The sequence below is a fragment of the Moschus berezovskii genome, chromosome 8 (assembly GCF_049115385.1).
Source record: "Moschus berezovskii isolate FMDL1 chromosome 8, NW_MosBer_1.0, whole genome shotgun sequence".
NCBI classification, from domain to species: Eukaryota; Metazoa; Chordata; class Mammalia; order Artiodactyla; family Moschidae; genus Moschus; species Moschus berezovskii.
The window spans coordinates 52,150,858-52,169,327 of NC_142467.1; the positions used below are offsets into that span (position 1 = coordinate 52,150,858).

At 41.6% G+C, this 18,470-nt stretch overlaps 1 protein-coding gene across 1 annotated transcript; it reads right to left on the bottom strand.

Annotated features, from left to right (window-relative positions):
- Positions 1–12,302: 12,302 nt before the first annotated feature.
- On the bottom strand, positions 12,303–17,173 carry SPINK14 (serine peptidase inhibitor Kazal type 14 (putative)). Its single transcript, XM_088839292.1, has 3 exons — positions 17,126–17,173; positions 13,304–13,440; positions 12,303–12,348 (listed from the first exon to the last, which is right to left on the bottom strand). The coding sequence occupies exons 1-3, from the start codon at positions 17,171–17,173 to the stop codon at positions 12,303–12,305; spliced, it is 231 nt and encodes a 76-aa protein (XP_088695418.1).
- Between the last annotated feature and the right edge of the window lie 1,297 nt (positions 17,174–18,470).

Here is an 18,470-nt window from a genome sequence, read left to right on the forward strand (position 1 = left end):
TGACACTACCCTTATGGCAGAAAGTGAAGAGGAACTCAAAAGCCTCTTGATGAAAGAGGAGAGTGAAATGGTTGGCTTGAAGCTCAACATTCAGAAAACAAAGATCATGGCATCTGGTCCCATCACTTCATGGGAAATAGATGGAAAAACAGTGGAAACAGTGTCAGACTTTATTTTTTTGGGCTCCAAAATCACTGCAGATGCTGATTGCAGCCATGAAATTAAAAGACGCTTGCTCCTTGGAAGGAAAGTTATGACCAACCTTGATAGTATATTAAAAAGCAGAGACATTACTCTGCCAACCAAGGTCTGTCTAGTCAAGGCAATGGTTTTTCCCGTGGTCATGTATGAATGTTTGAGAGTTGGACTGTGAAGAAAGCTGATCGCCGAAGAATTGATGCTTTTGAACCGTGATGCTGGAGAAGACTCTTGAGAGTCCCTTGGACTGCAAGGAGATCCAACCAGTCCATTCTAAAGGAAATCAGTCCTTTACTCCAATACTTTGGCCACCTCATGCGAAGAGTTGACTCACTGGAAAAGACTGATGCTGGGAGGGATTGGGGGCAAGAGGAGAAGGGGACGACATGGCCATGGGAAAAACCATAGCCTTGACTAGACGGACCTTGGTTGGCAAAGTAATGTCTCTGTTTTTAATATGCTATCTAGGTTGGTCATAACTTTCCTTCCAAGGAGCAAGCGTCTTTTAATTTCATGGCTGCAGTCAGCATCTGCAGTGATTTTGGAGCCCAAAAAAATAAAGTCTGACACTGTTTCCACTGTTTCCCCATCTATTTCCCAGGAAGTGATGGGACCAGATTCCAATGTCTTTGTTTTCTGAATGTTGAGCTTCAAGCCAACCTTTTCACTCTCCTCTTTCACCCTCATCAAGAGGCTCTTTTTAGTTCCTCTTCACTTTGTGCCATAAGGGTGGTGTCATCTGCATATCTGAGGTGATTGATATTTCTCCCGGCAATCTTGATTCCAGCTTGTGCTTCTTCCAGCCCAGCGTTCCTCATGATGTACTCTGCATAGAAGTTAAACAAGCAGGGTGACAATATACAACCTTGATGTACTCCTTTTCCTATTTGGAACCAGTCTGTTGTTCCATGTCCGGTTCTAACTGTTGCTTCCTGACCTGCATACAGGTTTCTCAAGAGGCAGGTCAGGTGGTCTGGGATTCCCATCTCTTTCAGGATTTTCCACAGTTTATTGTGATCGACACAGTCAAAGGCTTTGGCATAGTCAATGAAGCAGAAATAGATGTTTTCCTGGAACTCTCTTGCTTTCTCCATGATCCAGCGGACGTTGGTGATTTGATCTCTGGCTCCTCTGCCTTTCCTAAAACCTGCTTGAACATCTGGTAGTTCACGATTCAAATATTGCTGAAGGCTGGCTTGGTGAATTTTGAGCGTGATTTTACTAGTGTGTGAGATGAGTGCAATTGTGCGGTAGTTTGGGCATTCCTTGGCATTGCCTTTCTTTGGGATTGGAATGAAGACTGACCTTTTCCAGTCCTGTGGCCACTGCTGCGTTTTCCAAATTTGCTGGCATATTGAGTACAACACTTTCACAGCATCATCTTTCAGGATTTGAAATAGCTCAATTGGAATTCCATCACCTCCACTAGCTTTGTTCGTAGTGATGCTCTCTAAGGCCCACTTGACTTCACATTCCAAGATGTCTGGTTCCAGGTGAGTGATCACGCCATCATGATTATCTTCGTCATGAAGATGTTTTTTGTACAGTTCTTCTGTGTATTCTTGCCACCTCTTCTTAAGATCTTCTGCTTCTGTTAGGTCCATACCATTTCTGTCCTTTATCGAACCTATCTTTGCATGAAATGTTCCCTTGATATCTCTAATTTTCTTGAAAAGATCTCTTGTCTTTCCTATTCTGTTGTTCTCCTCTATTTCTTTGCATTGATCGCTGAGGAAGGCTTTCTTATCTCTCCTAGCTATTCTTTGGAACTCTGCATTCAGATGCTTATATCTTCCCTTTTCTCCTTTGCTTTTCACTTCTCTTCTTTTCACAGCTATTTGTCTAGATGCATGCAAAATTTTGTTTATACCCTTGAAGACTGGAGTCTCTGTTTGCCACAGTCCTCTAGAAGGCCTATAATCAAATCCTGCTGGCCCTCAAGGCCAGATTGCATGGGGATTACCAGTCCCTTGTCAGATCCCTAAGCTGGGAAGGCTCATGTAGGGTTCAGTATCTTTACAATAGTGCAAGAACTTCTTTGGTATTATTGTTCTCCAGTCTGTGGATCACCCCTCCAGTGGCTGTGGGATTTGATTTTATCGTGATTGTGCCCCTTCTACCATCTCACTGCGGCTTTGTCTTTGTCTTTGGATCTGGAATATCTTTTTTGGTGGGTTCCAGCATCCTCCTGTTGATGGCTGTTCAATAGCTAGTTGCAATTTTGGTGTTCTTGCTGGAGGAGATGAGCACATGTCCTTTTAATCTGCCATCTTGGACTGGAAGCCCTTGACTTTTTTGAAAAAATCTGTTTACTAGCTTATTTGATAACTTTCCAATTTTGATTTTTCTATAGATTCTTCTTTTCTATTTAGAGAAGACCTTTTAATATTTACTTTATTAATAGAATTAACATAGTATTGTATTCTTTTAGGTTTTGCTTGTCTGGGAAATTCTTTATTTCTCCATCTTTTCTGAATGATAATCTTGCTGGGTAGAGTATCCTAGGTTGCAGATTTTTCTCTTTTAGTACCTTGACTATATCTCACCACTCCCTTCTGGCCTTGATGATCTTACAAGGATTCCGTTGTAATTAACTCTTTGTTTTTCACTTGTAGCCTTTAAAATCCTCTTTGTTTTTAACTTTTGCTATTTTTATTCTAGTATATCTTGGTGTAGATCTGTTTGGGTTTATCTTGCTTCGGACCCTCTATGCTTCCTGTACCTGGATATCTGTTTCCTTCTTTAGGTTTGGAAAGTTTTGGGCCATAATTTCTTCAAACACATTTTCAACCCTCTATTTTCTTCTCCTCCTGGAATCCCTATTCTGCATAGATTGGCACACTTTAAATTATCCCATAGGTCTCTTATATTGCTTTCATTTCTTTATTTTATTTGACTGTTTGTCTTCTGTTATGATTGGATAATTTCCATTATTCTACCTTGTGTGTATGTGTGTGTGCGCACATGCCTGTGTGCACTCAGTTGCTTCAGTCATGTCCGATTCTTTGCAGTTCCATGGACTGTTGCCTGCTAGGCTTCTCTGTTCATGGAATTCTCCAGGAAAGAATACTGGAGTGGTTGCCACATTCTCCTTCAGGGGATCTTCCTGACCCAGGGATCGAACCTGCATCTCCTGAATTGCAGGTGTATTCTTTACCCACTGAGACACCTGGGAAGCCCATTCTATCTTGAAAATCACTTATTTATTCTTCTGCATTATTCAGTCTATTGTTCTTTGCCTTTAGCTCAGCTTTTATCTCTGAGAATGAACACTCTAGTTTTCCTTGGTTACTTTTTTTTAGTAATCTGCATTTCTATCAATAGTCCTTATTTCCTTCAGTATTTTCATTATCTCCTCTTTGACCTCGGTGTCTGTTAGAGGTCTGTTTCATTTTATATTCTTTTAGGGAAGTTCTCTTGATATTTTAATTGGGAGTGGTTCCTCTTCTTCTTCATTTTACTTACATATCTCTTGCTGTATGAGTTTGAGAGAAATTATTATCTACTGTGGTCTTGAAGGGCTATTTTTATGTAGGAGTATTCCTGTGTGGATTTAATATTTTTTAATGCAAGGACTACTTTTAGTGAGGATGCCTACCACCTCTTTCCTCTATGCCTGCTGGCTGTTATCCCCTTGATAGGAGATGTGACTGGTGCGGTGCTGATCAGACCCTGCACAGGATATCTAGCAGGGCCTCCTCTTTGTTCTGTGGTTGTCACTGCCCTGTCAGGGGCTGGGTCTATTCCCTAACTGTTGGAGTACAGGCCCCCAGATCTCTTTCTGAGCTGCATTTCTTAGCTGTGGTGTGAGATAGGTGGGATTGGCGTGCTCCCACTGGGAAATGAGCCACTGAGTATTCCTGTGCCAGAGCTGTTCACTGATGAGTGTGCTCTGTGATGAAACCTGTCATGCATTGTGCAGGCTCACAAAGTACTGTTGACACTGCTGTTGGTCCTTGCCTCAACCATGGGAGTGCCAGCATTTGGCCCTGGTGTCCCTTAGGCATTGCTTCACAAGGCCACTGGTGCAGATCCACTGAAGTCCGGCCCCAGGACTGTAGTAGTCATGCATGTGAACCCACTGTGACCCACAGCTGCTAAAGCCAGACCTGTTCCAACTATTGGAGTTGTCCACTTGGATGTCTTGCAGGTGCTGAATTTACAAAGCCAGTGGTGGAGATGTAAATCTGAGCCTTACATAGTCACAGAGAGAGATTTTGGCCTTGCTTCCTAGGTTGTTCAGCCACTTGGACTCAGCCATGGTTTTAGCCCTGCCTTTGTGTTTGGGTAACCCACCGGCATTTGCTCCCAGAACCCACCAAGGTGACATCTGGGATATGGGAGCCTGCTGAGGTAGGAGCGCTTAAGGCAGTGGCTGGGGCTTGCTGTCCCAGAGCCCATGGAGGCAGGGCTGACATGTGGAGAAAGAAGCTGCTAAGGCAGTCCCACTTCATTTTTTGCATGTCATTTTACAATGGTGCTTTGCTTCTATGGCAATCAGGTGCTGTTTCCACCCAGACTCCCAGTTGCAGACATACCAGACTCCAGCCCCTTCAGGCTGTCTTCACATAGCCAACAGCAGTCCTCCCTGGGTCTGTCCTCTCAACCCCAATTTCAACACCCAGTCTCCACCTGTACCAGCAGATACATGTCTCAGGCTCGGGTGTGCAGGGCAGTGGCATGATTGTGTAGGTCTCTCTCTGTTCTGCCTGCCATAAACTAGTTGTTGTGCTCTCTGATCCTCTGAAGCTCTCTTTCTGTCCTGGCTGATCTCCCTGCAGGTGAGGGGTCTTCCCGAGATGCAGGGAGCTTTCTTCTTTTTAAGCTCCCTCCCAGAGGTTCAGGTCTTGTCCTGCTTCCTGGCTCTCTTTTTTTTCATTCTTCCTTCCTGGTTACATGGAACTCTTTCATGTCCTTTCAAGTGTTTGAGATCTGCTAGTGTTCAGTAGGTGTTCTGTAAGAATTGTTCCATTTGTAGATGTATTTTTTGATGTATTTGTGAGAGGAGGTGACTTCCATGTCCTTCTAGTCCAACATCCTCACTGGAGCTCTGTATTATCATCATTTGAAGTGGTGAGAAATATGTAGCTCATTGAGCATTAGTAACTTGCCATTAAATCACATTATTGGTATGTTATGCATTGGCCATGAAGTGAAGTGAAGTCACGCAGTCGCGTCTGACTTTTTGTGACCCTGTGGACTGTAGCCTACCAGGCTCCTCTGTCCATGGGATTTTCCATTAAGAGTACTGGAGTGGGTTGCCATTTCCTTCTCCAGGGGATCTTCCCTACCCAAGGATCAAACCCAGGTCTCCTGCATTGTAGGCAGACGCTTTACTGTCTGAACCACTAAGCATGTCCAGGTCTCATCAAATTTATTGATTTAAACAGCAGTGTTTTACTGCCACCTTATGGGCAACTAGAGTTTGTTAACAAAGTCCTCCAAGTTGGGCATACAGTACCTTTAGCAGATGAAAAAAGTGTCTTATAAGTCATACTAAGATGCTTGTCTCCTGTACAATGTCACGAACCTCCGTCCAGAGTTCATCAGGCACTCTTATCTATCAGATCTAGTCCCTTAAATCTATTTCTCACTTCCACTGTATAATCATAAGGGATTTGATTTAGGTCATATCTGAATGGTCTAGTGTTTTTCCTACTTTCTTCAATTTAAGTCTGAATTTGGCAATAAGGAGTTCATGATCTGAGCCACAGTCAGCTCCCTGTCTTGTTTTTGTTATCTGTATAGAGCTTCTCCATCTTTGGCTGCAAAGAATATAATCGATCTGATTTCAGTGTTGACCATCTGGTGATGTCCATGTGTAGAGTCTTCTCTTGTGTTGTTGGAAGAGGGTGTTTGCTATGACCAGTGCATTCTCTTGGCAAAACTCTATTAGCCTTTGCCCTGCTTCATTCCGTGCTCCAAGGCCAAATTTGCCTGTTACTCCAGGTGTTTCTTGACTTCCTACTTTTGCATTCCAGTCCCCTATAATGAAAAGGACATCTTTCTTGGGTGTTAGTTCTAAAAGGTCTTGTAGGTCTTCATAGAGCCATTCAACTTCAGCTTCTTCAGCGTTACTGGTTGGGGCATAGGCTTGGATTACTGTAATATTGAATGGTTTGCCTTGAAAATGAACAGAGATCATTCTGTCGTTTTTGAGATTGCATCCAAGTACTGCATTTCAGACTCTTTTGTTGACCATGATGACTACTCCATTTCCTCTAAGGGATTCCTGCCCACAGTAGTGGATATAATGGTCATCTGAGTTAAATTCAACATTCCAGTCCATTTTAGTTCACTGATTCCTAGGATGTCGACGTTCACTCTTGCCATCTCCTGTTTGACCACTTCCAATTTGCCTTGATTCATCAACCTAACATTCCAGGTTCCTATGCAATATTGCTCTTTACAGCATCAGACCTTGCTTCTATCACCAGTCACATCCACAACTGGGTATTGGTTTTGCTTTGGCTCCATCCCTTCATTCTTTCTGGAGTTATTTCTCCACTGATCTCCAGTAGCATACTGGGCACCTACCGACCTGGGGAATTCCTCATTCTGTATCCTATCATTTTGCCTTTTGATACTGTCCATGGGGTTCTCAAGGCAAGTATACTGAAGTGGTTTGCCATTCCCTTCTCCAGTGGACCACATTCTGTCAGACCGCTCCACCATGACCCATCCGTCTTGGGTGGCCCCACACGGCATGGCTTAGTTTCATTGAGTTAGACAGGGCTGTGGTTCATGTGATCAGATCAACTAGTTTTCTGTGATTATGATTTCAGTGTGTCTGCCCTCTAATGCCCCCTCGCAATACCTACCGTCTTATTTGGGTTTCTCTTACCTTGGTCGTGGGATATCTCTTCACAGCTGGTCCAGCAGAGGGCAGCCGCTGCACCTTACCTTCGACAAGGTGTATCTCCTCAAGGCCGCCCCTCCTGATCTTGAACGTGGAGTAGCTCCCTTTGGCCCTCCTGCGCCCACGCAGCCACCACCTCTTGGACGTGGGACAGTTCCTCTCGGCCGCCACCCCTGACCTCGGGCGTGGGGTAGCTCTTCTTGGCCATGCTTCTGTGCGTGGTCAGCTGTGCACCCTCTCGCGTCTGCGCACCCAGAGCCGGCATCTCGCATCAGGGACCAAGACCATCCCCATGGAAACGAAATGCAAAAAAGCATAATGGCTGTCTGGGGAGGCCTTACAAATAGCTGTGAAAAGAAGAGAAGTGAAAAGCAAAGGAGAAAAGGAAAGATATAAGCATCTTAATGCAGAGTTTCAAAGAATAGCAAGGAGAGATAAGAAAGCCTTCCTCAGTGATCAATGCAAAGAAATAGAGGAAAACAACAGATTAGGAAAAACAAGAGATCTCTTCAAGAAAATTAGAAATACCAAGGGAACATTTCACGCAAAGATGGGCCCAATAAAGTACAGAAATGGTATGGACCTAACAGAAGCAGAAGATACTAAGAAGAGGTGGCAGGAATACACAGAAGAACTGTACAAAAAACATCTTCATGACCAAGATAATCACGATGACGTGATCACTCACCTAGAGCCAGACATCTTGGAATGTGAAGTCGGGTGGGCCTTAGAGAGCATCACTACGAACAAAGCTAGTGGAGGTGATGGAATTCCTGTTGAGCTATTCCAATTCCTGAAAGATGATGCTGTGAAAGTTCTGTACTCAATATGCCAGCATATTTGGAAAACAGCAGTGGCCACAGGACTGGAAAAGGTCAGTCTTCATTCCAATCCCAAAGAAAGGCAATGCCAAAGAATGCTCAAACTGCCGCACAATTGCTCTCATCTTACATGCTAGTAAAGTCATGCTCAAAATTCTCCAAGCCAGCCTTCAGCAATATGTGAACCATGAACTTCCAGATGTTTAAGCAGGTTTTAGGAAAGGCAGAGGCACCAGAGATCAAATTGCCAACATCCGCTGGATCATGGAGAAAGCAAGAGAGTTTCAGAAAAACATCTATTTCTGCTTCATTGACTATGCCAAAGCCTTTGACTGTGTGGATCACAATAAACTGTGGAAAATCCTGGAAGAGATGGTAATACCAGACCACCTGACCTGCCTCTTGAGAAACCTGTATGCAGGTCAGGAAGCAACAGTTAGAACTGGTCATGGAACAACAGACTGGTTCCAAATAGGAAAAGGAGTACATCAAGGTTGTATATTGTCACCTTGCTTATTTAACTTCTATGCAGAGTACATCATGAGGAACGCTGGGCTGGAAGAAGTACAAGCTGGAATCAAGATTGCCAGGAGAAATATCAATAACCTCAGATATGCAGATGACACTACCCTTATGGCAGAAAGTGAAGAGGAACTAAAAAGAGCCTCTTGATGAGGGTGAAAGAGGAGAGTGAAAAGTTTGGCTTGAAGCTCAACATTCAGAAAACAAAGATCATGGCATCTGGTCCCATCACTTCATGGGAAATAGATGGGGAAACAGTGGAAACAGTGTCAGACTTCATTTTGGGGGGCTCCAAAATCACTGCAGATGCTGATTGCAGCCATGAAATTAAAAGACGCTTACTCCTTGGAAGGAAAATTATGACCAACCTAGATAGTATGTTAAAAAGCAGAGACATTACTTTGCCAACCAAGGTCCGTCTAGTCAAGGTTATGGTTTTTCCCGTGGTCATGTATGGATGTCAGAGTTGGACTGTGAAGAAAACTGATCGCTGAAGAATTGATGCTTTTGAACTGTGGTGCTGGACTCTTGAGAGTCCTTTGGACTGCAAGGAGATCCAACCAGTCCATTCTAAAGGAGATCAATCCTGGGTGTTCATTGGAAGGACTGATGCTAAAGCTGAATCTCAACACTTTGGCCACCTCATGCGATGAGTTGACTCACTGGAAAAGACTCTGATGCTGGGGGGGATTGAGGGTGGGAGGAGACGGGGACGACAGAGAATGAGATGGCTGGATGGCATCACCGACTCTGTGGACATGAGTTTGAGTGAACTCCGGGAGTTGGTGATGGACAGGGAGGCCTGGCGTGCTGTGATTCATGGGGTCGCAAAGAGTCAGACACGACTAAGCGACTGAACTGAACTGAAGATGCTTGTATTGTAACTCACAAAAATAGTGCTTTTACAACAGGTCATATTTAAATCATTATAAAATGGAGGCAGAACTATGGATAGGAGAAGAGAATGGAGCCTGAGGTAATAGTTACAAGAATATAAAAGTAACTCATGAAACATTGTGAATACTTGGACTAAATAAATGGGTTTAGTTTATGGGTTTAATTTATACTTAAGATGAAATAAGGACTAAACAAATTTTATATTGAAATTTAGTTTAAGTGAGAAAGGACTCAGAAGTATTAACATTAACTTTCAGTAACTCAAAGCATATGGAATATCACTTTTAGAAAGGAAAAAATAGCACTTATATTAATAGATTGATTTTAAAAATTCTGAGCCAGTGAAATTAAGATATTAGTATCTGATACCAAGAAGATGGGTACAGTCTCATGGTGTGAATATGTGAGCAATAATTATAGGCAATGGAGATCATCAAGCAGAGGAAGTGGGGATAGGTGAAGAGAAGACAGCAAGGACTGAGCAACAATCAGAGGATAAAAAATAAGGGAACCATACAGAAGAAGGTCAACATTCAAAACACCTTCCACAGAGGGCGAGCAAAATAACACAGGCAGTAGTTGTCAAAGCAAGGAAGACCCTTTCATGTTGACAATGGTAGAGTATTTATGGAAATCATCATCTTTTAGGGGTTGCCTTGAAAGGAAAGAAGTCTTATCTTTAGATAAATATGCTGAGCTTCTTTAACTTTTTTTTTTAAATGTCTACTATCAAATAACAGAAAAAATACTATTACAAAAGTTCTTTTTGCTGTTGTATGTAGCAAATTTAAGTAAATGTGTTATTCACTGGGGTGTAGGGGGAATTGTATTATTACAGAGCACAAATTTATGCTTCAGAGTCCTTAGAAAAATTAAAATAATGGCATCATGTTCTAGGCTTTAGAAGGTTTCCGATGAAAACATGAAGATAAAAATAAACCTGACTTCTACTTTCAGATAATATCGAGTGAGAGAAACCAGTTATACTGTCTACCTGAAAAGGCAAAAAAATTAGACAAAATATATGAAACAATGACACTGTCTAGTCAGGCAAAGACAAGTGCTGAAACCTGAGATGGGAAGCAAATACAGTAAGCTCTGTGGTTGGCCTTGGTTTCTGCATTGTGAGAGATCTTAGGAAGAGGAAAGAGGAACTCTGATAGGGCAGGTGGATTACCTGAATTGGGAAGATAGAGCAGAGAGGAGAGAGACCAAATTGGCTGTAACTTGTGGGACCACAGCCCTGGAGAGTTGGACAGAAAGCACATCAGATTACTAACGTGTGCTTGTGTGTGAGGAAACTACCCAGGGCTAAGAAATAACTGCCAGAGAGGATTAGTGATAACACCCTGGTCTCATACAGGGCTGGTAATGGTACTTGTTCCTATTAGCCAGAAAGCCTTATAATCCATGGTGCCTTGAGTAGAGTCCTCCAAAGTGTCTTGCCTCAGTAATGAGAAGTAATTAGCCCACTTAATGAATACTGCACTGACCCCATCTAACTCTAAAAAGCAAAATTTCAGAAGATCATAGTATTTCCAAGTAACTGAGGTATATCTCAAGCAAAGCTCAAGAATAATTCTAAAAATACCAAAGTATTCAGAACCAAGCAATATAAAATGCATAATGTCTAATATCCTAAAATATTACCTATGACAAGAAGAGAAGTAGCCAACTCAGAATGAACACAGATAATAGAATTAGAAGATAAAGTCATAAAAATATTGTAACTGCATACCAGATATTTAAAAAGTTATAAACATGGAAGATATATTTCAAACTTGTAGAGATAAAAATTAAAATGAGATGCAAAAAATTTAAATGAGATGAAAAAGCTACTGAATGGCGTTAATTGCAGATCGATGACTATAGAAGAAAAGATTTATGAACATGAAATCAAAGCAACAGTGTTGGAAAATAATCCTGCCTAGAGTTCTTGGTGTTCTTGTATGGCCCAGGACTCAGAGCAGTGGGAACTGATACTCTGTAAAGGTAGAGACTCTCCGATTTCCCCCAGAGCTGTTTGCTTTTCCTGTTTTAAAGATGACAGACCTAAGGTGATTGCTTCCTTTTTACTGGACCCATGCATCCCCCATGTAATCAGCATGGTAGTCAAGGTCAGAAAGCCAATAGAACATATAAATAATCTGATAATAGTCTTATAGGATATTCAGAATAAAAAGATGCTGTTTCCCAGGCCAACAGGGAGCAAGCTGCTGAGGGAAAGAGAGCGTTTATTAGTCTTTTTTCCGTATTAAGTGTGTATGTGTGTCTGTGTGAAAGAGAGAGAAAGAGAAAGGATTGAACCCAAAGAACAATGTCCCCGTATGTTTCAGAGGTTAAAATGTGTCAAGGGAACTTAAGAAAAAGACCAATGATCAATGGGACATTCATGGATACTATTAATGTAGACCTCCTTCCATGAAGAAAAGAGAGTGGTAGTGAAAATGTAGGACCCTGCCTACCTAAGCCAGGCATGCATGAATGACTCTGCTTCAAGTCTGAGTCTGAAAGTGAGTTTGTTTAATGTGGAAAGGAGGCAACAGGAATGGCCATGAAGAGCACAGCACCCCATATTTCCTATTAATTTTTTTTTTAATGCCAAAGGAATACGGAAGAAATTTCTGTTGTGTTCTTGGGAAACAACCAGGAGCCTTCACATAGATTACTCCATGGTTTACAGTATCAGAGATCTGATTAAGCTCCACATTTGTTATTGACCTTTGGCTCAAATGTTCGTTGTGTTCTACTTCTGAAACTTGAGACACAGATCTGGCACCCAAGTTAAATGAGACTTTCAGAAATGTTTATTTATTAGGGCAAATATGGAAGGCAGTGAACCAATGAGGGGAGAGGTCTAGAGAAGTACTCTAACTATCTGATATAAGCTCAGTGGGGACAGTTATCTGTCACTAAGAACACATGCAAGGGGGGGTGAGTTGCAGGAGAAGGATTTTCTCAGTGGAAAGAAAGTAAAAGTTCTTTTCACTTCCAAGTCCACTCAACTAGCATTGTCCATCACATAGAAATCTAATTTTCCCCCAAGATTTCCTAAAGGAAGAATCAGAACAAGTATTTTATTAAGTCAGAACTAAAAAATACGTGTAAAATTATCTGTCACCCTTATTTTATATCTGAGGAAACTAAAAGCATAAAGGATATTGACTATAGACAAAATCCAGGTTATTGGATTCCCTACTCCGTTATCTTCCCATCATGCTAAGATGCCCCTGAAGATATTATGCCCTATACTATAATCTCTCTAAAAATAAATTATTTAATCAGGCCTGAGCTTGTGATATATGAGGCGTATCAGTCTTCAACTTATTCTATCAATACTCTCACACTTTGGCTGAATTCCTCATTAGTGGGGATGGCCTAGAGTTTACATATTCCTGCTGTTGCCCTTTGTGAAAATTGCAAAATTATTATTGAACAGAGGCCTCCAGTCTGATGCCATGGGAAGAGTTTTTCTCCCTGAAAACTGGACTGTCTTATACAGAGATCAACCCTGAAGTCCTACGTTTTGTGAGAACTCAGAGTCTAATCACTGATAATCATGTCCCATAAATCCAAAGACTAAACACTGACTCTTTACCAAAGGTCCCAGACTTTATGGTCACCTTATCCTAGCTCAGAATTTCAGACATATGAGGTTGAAGGTATCTGAAAGAAGGAAACTACAATTTATCTTAAAACCAAAGATTTTCAAGGACTCAAAGGGATATTTGAAGCTTCAAGTGAAAATAAATCTATCAGTCGGCTTATGGGAATGTGAGGGCTGAGAGAAGAAAGAGCCCAGCAAACACTCCTGGCTACAGCAAGTCTGCTTTCTCCTCGAGTGTGCTTTGTGTTACCACATGTTCTCCTGAGTGGGGGCTGATTATCATCTGAGCATACTAGAGCAAATTCCTGGCTTCATAGCTGTGGTACCTGGCAGAAGAGGTTGATAGCAATTGCCATGGACTAAGCTTTTTTGTTGTTCTTTTCTCCCAGTAGTACTATCATACTCTCAACACACAAGATGCATGGGTTGTCATAGGTTATCAAATTGTTGCCACAGATGGGTTGATATAAACCAGGGCAGGGGTTCACTGTTGCCTGGAACCAACTGAACTCTACTTTCTTATATGGACATTTCACCTGAAATTGAGTTGAAAAGAATGGTGCAATTAGAATCACACTCATAGAGACCTCAGGACTTTACTAGGAAAATTTAAACGTGGGATTGTAACCCAGTCTGACAGCAGCTCTCCAGCGCCCACTTACCCAAAGCAAGGGGATAAGAACCTATGTATGTCCTTTCAACTAACAATGCGATGCCCTCCTTGTTAGGATCTCATGAAAGGAACAGAGAAAGGAGGCCTGCTGTGTTCTACTGGGAAATGAAAGTGTGTGTAAACGGGACAGATTTGGGAAATTTATCTTCTCAGTTCAGTTCAGTTGCTCAGTCATGTCCAACTCTTTGCAACCCCATGGACTGCAGCATGCTAGGCTTCCCTGTCCATTACCAACTTCCGGAGCTTGCTCAAACTCATGTCCTTCAAATTGGTGATGCCATCCAACCATCCAACCATCTCATCCTCTGTCATCCCCTTCTCCTCTCAATCTTGCCCAGTATCAGAGTCGTTTCTAATGAGTCTTCATATCAGGTGGCCAAAGTATTGGAGTTTCAGCTTCAGCATCAGTCCTTCCAAAGAATATTCAGGACTGATTTCCTTTAGGATGGACTGGTTGGATCTCCTTGCAGTCCAAGGGACTCTCAAGAGTCTTCTCCAACACCACAGTTCAAAAGCATCAATTCTTTGGTGCTCAGCTTTCTTTATGGTACAGCTCTCACATCCATACATGACTACTGGAAAAACCATAGTCTTGACTAGACCAACCTTTGTTGACAAAGTAATGTCTCTGCTTTTTAATATGCTGTCTAGGTTGGTCATAATTTTCCTTCCAAGGAGCAAGCGTCTTTTAATTTCATGACTGCAATCAGCATCTGCAGTGATTTTGGAGCCCCAAAAAATAAAGTCTGTTACTGTTTCCATTGTTTCCCCATCTATTTGCCATGAAGTGATGGGACCAGATGCTATGATATTCATTTTTTGAATGTTGAGTTTAAAGCCAACTTTTTCACTCTCCTCTTTCACTTTCATCAAAAGGCTCTTTAGTTCTTCACTTTCTGCCATAAGGGTGGTGTCATCTGCATATATGAGGTTATTGATATGTCTCCTGGCTATCTTCATTACAGCTTGTGCTTCATCCAGCCCAGCATTTCTCATGATACAAGATACAGCATTTCTCATGCATACAAGTTAAATAAGCAGGGTGACAATATACAGCCTTGACATACGCTTTTTCCAATTTGGAACCAGTCTGTGTTCCATGTCCAGTTCTAACTATTGCTTCTTGACCTGCATACAGAATCCTGTCATTAGGCTCTTTTAATTACATTTCACTGCACTAAAGAATTTCTTCTTAGTATGGGCTAAAAGACCCTATGTAATCTATCACCTCCTGACTTTTCCAACCTTGCTTTATACCACCCTGCTCTTTGCCATACCCCCCTCTTTTTTTTTTTTTTTTTTGCTTCATATGCTCCATAGCCCCTCCATCTCAGAGTCTTGTGGTTTGTTACAACCACCCCAACAAATGTATTCTCTTTTTCCTTGAAACTCAACTCATTCTAGAGCTTCCCAGGTGGCTCATTGGTAAGGAATTTGCCCACCAATTCAGGAGATGCAGGTTAGATCCCTGGGTTGGGAAGATCCCCTGGAGAAGGAAATGGCAACTCACTCCAGTATTCTTACCTGGGGAAATCCCATCAACAAAGGAGCCTGGCAGGCTACAGTCCATGGGGTTGCAAAGAGTCAGTTACAACCAAATAAGAACAAACTCGTTCTACCTTCGGAGTTCAGATTATGACCTACTTTCTCAGAGATATTTCTCAAAGTACAATTCCAACTTACCATTGTCTTTAATACCTCTAATCAGTGTACAATAAAGCATTTGTATAATTATTTGACTAACTGCACACCCCAAAGAACTATAAGTCCATAATGGTTGTCTGTATCTGATTAGACTAACCTTTTTGTGAGCAGCACATATATTGGCACTTAATCATTGCCCTTAAATATGTGCAAAGTAAATAAGATATAAAATAGTTCAAACAGAATGAGTATAATCAAATAATAGCAAGCGTAGCTAGTACCATCTGTAAATACAGCTTTTTTTTTTCTCTTTACAGTAGGATGTATGCTGCTGCTGCTGCTAAGTCACTTCAGTCATGTCTGACTCTGTGCGACCCCATAGACGGCAGCCCACCAGGCTCCCCCGTCCCTGGGATTCTCCAGGCAAGAACACATGTCCGACTGTAGCAACCACATGGACTGCCGCCTACCAGGCTCCTCCATCCATGGGATTTTCCAGGCAAGAGTACTGGAGTGGCTTGCCATTGCCTTCTCCGAGTAGGATGTATATATTCCTCCTATTCTAAAGAGAATATGAGCCTGTCCATGGTGAGCAGACTATGCATTCATCTGTTGTGTGATGGTGTAGCCTCTCCCCGATTCTGTGTTCCAATCTCACAAGTCTTCAGTGACTCAAGTAGGTAAATCCTCCTCACTGCTCTCTGCCTGGGTGACTCCTTCTTTCTGTTCACGTCTGATATCCCCATGCCCAAGAAGTCTTCATTGATCATATTGTTAACTGTAGTATATCTACTTTCAACAGATATTCTCTGTTGTACCATCCTATTTTATTTACAAAATTTACTACAAATAACAGTCCCTCTCTTTCTGTTTTCTGGCTATTTGTAAGCTTCATGAGAGAAGGGAATATGTCTTTTTTTCCTCGGTATTGTATCCTAGGGCACAGCACAGATGATAAATATTTCTTAAAGAAAGTAAGAAAGAATGAGTAAGTTTATTTTTGTTTGTAAATTGATAGACAATTGAAGGACTATTCTTACTATTCTGAACTCTGTGAGACTAAAATGTAAATCCTGGACCGATTCTGCAGACTCTTTGGCTGGAGTTATAGCCCCTGACAGGTTCTGCACTCTGATCTATGGGTCCCCTGAAGGCTAAGCTGCCCTCGAAGCATCTTTGTCACCAGTCAACTCATGAATGCATTTTTTTAAGAAGTAAAATTTAAAATTTACTAGTGAGGCTAAAGCTTAAAGTGTAAATGCTCCTAAAATGAAGGAGTACAGGAACACTAATCCACATCAGAAAACCTAAACAATCGTTCATTTCTCCATTTCCCCCATTTATTAAACACTTACTTTACCTCACATTATATTCAGTGCTCAGAAGTATCGTTGAAGATGAAAAGGGTACCTCCATCACTTTGCCCTCATACAAGTTGGAAACAGAATCTGAGGCTCTGTTCCGAGATAGCCTGTTCGCTCACATGTCCTCAGTCTGCATCTCACAGTTGGCGTTTGCCATTCACAACTCCCCTAGACATTCTCTGCAACTTATAGGGCAGTTGGGAGCATACTTTTCATCAAACTGCAATCCCCTCCAGAGAAGAAACCATGCAGTGCTCGTCTGTGGGCGTGTAAGAACCTGCCATGCCCCCTGGCAACTGCCAATGTCCACAGCATTTTCCAGGCACGACAGAGGGTTCTGTGGTGTACCCATGACCAAGTCTCAGCTTGGGTCCCAGTCGGGATTACTCTCCTATGGGCTCCTCTACCTACAGCATGCCTGCCACTTTCATGTGTCTGAAACTTGAAGAACATCACTTGCCTCAGTAAAGTTCTAAGACAGTAATTCCAAGGAAAACTCAGATTCGAGTTTCGTTCCTAGGAAATTTGGAGGAATATTACCTTAATATTTCCATGTGGTGGCCACCAGTGTGGAGGGCCTGAAACCATAACAAATGAAAATGGTTATAGAATCTAGTGTCTGATTAGTCACATAGCCTTAATCTGTTGACAGAATGTAGTTCTAATGTAGTATCAAGAAAACTTGCAACGATGAAAACACTTTCATTTATACATATATTCATTTATTTTCTTAAAATGTGGAATAACTGATAAAGAACCTTGCTATGATTTATATCATACAGTGTTCTGCCTTTGTTTTCATCTAAGAGTTTTATAGTTTCTGATCTTATGTTTAGGTCTCTAATCCATTTCAAGTTTATCTTTGTGTATGGTATTAGGAAATTTCAAGAAATGCTGGAATTTTAAAGAGATCTTTTAACCCCTTCCCCTTTTCTTATGAATTGCCCAAGAATTCATGACAGATATGGAAAAAAACTAAGCTCTTCAATCCTTGAAACCAGGTTTCCTCACATGACTTCTCTAAAAAGGACACAAAAGATAATCACCCATTCAAATATATGGCAAAAATTTTTTAAAAGTTCTCAATTTTTGTGGTGCACTGTGGTGGAGGCTTATTGCCAGTCACTTTCACACGTTACTTCACCCAGTCACCCACACACGTCATCCCCATGAGTTAGGTCTCATAATTTGCATTAACAGATGGGAAAGCTAAGGCCCCTGCCCTTTGGCTCAGGGCCTTTATTTTTTTTAAATCACACTTCATTGTATCTTTCTCTATAGATACAGATATATAAACATAGTAAAATGAAACACTTAAATAAAAATATAAGTAAGAATTTCAAAGTATTCTCTTTCAGATTATAATGTCAGAGCCCAGCGATGAACCTTATTACATCCCTGCCCAAAACAGCTGCCTTACTCACCAGAAGGTGACGCCAAATACATCGGGATAAAGAACAGTTGTGAGCAGAGTACTCCAAAGGGTATGGCCATTTTCCCTCCTGGCATGTCCTCAAAGTGATGCTCTGAGATCAGTCACCAAATAAAGGGTTATCAGGATACTGAGACCACTTTTGAAGTGAACATTCATCTCCCGTCTACCCATTGCATGCTACTTCCCCAAGAACAAATGCTCAGGAAAAGTTAAACTTTGATTAGTCATAAATAAACATAGAGCTGTCAGTGACAGATCTGTGACTACTCAGAAGTAAATGATAGGATACTGTTTGAGAATAATTGCATTATTTTAGTGTGGAGGTATATTAAGTGTCTTGAAAAGGCATCTTACCTGACGATTCTCTCATTTTTTGTTGTTGTTATTGTTCGAGAGGATACAAAGAAAATGATGAGGCTGCTAGAGGCTTCTAGAGAACAAGAGCTTCTC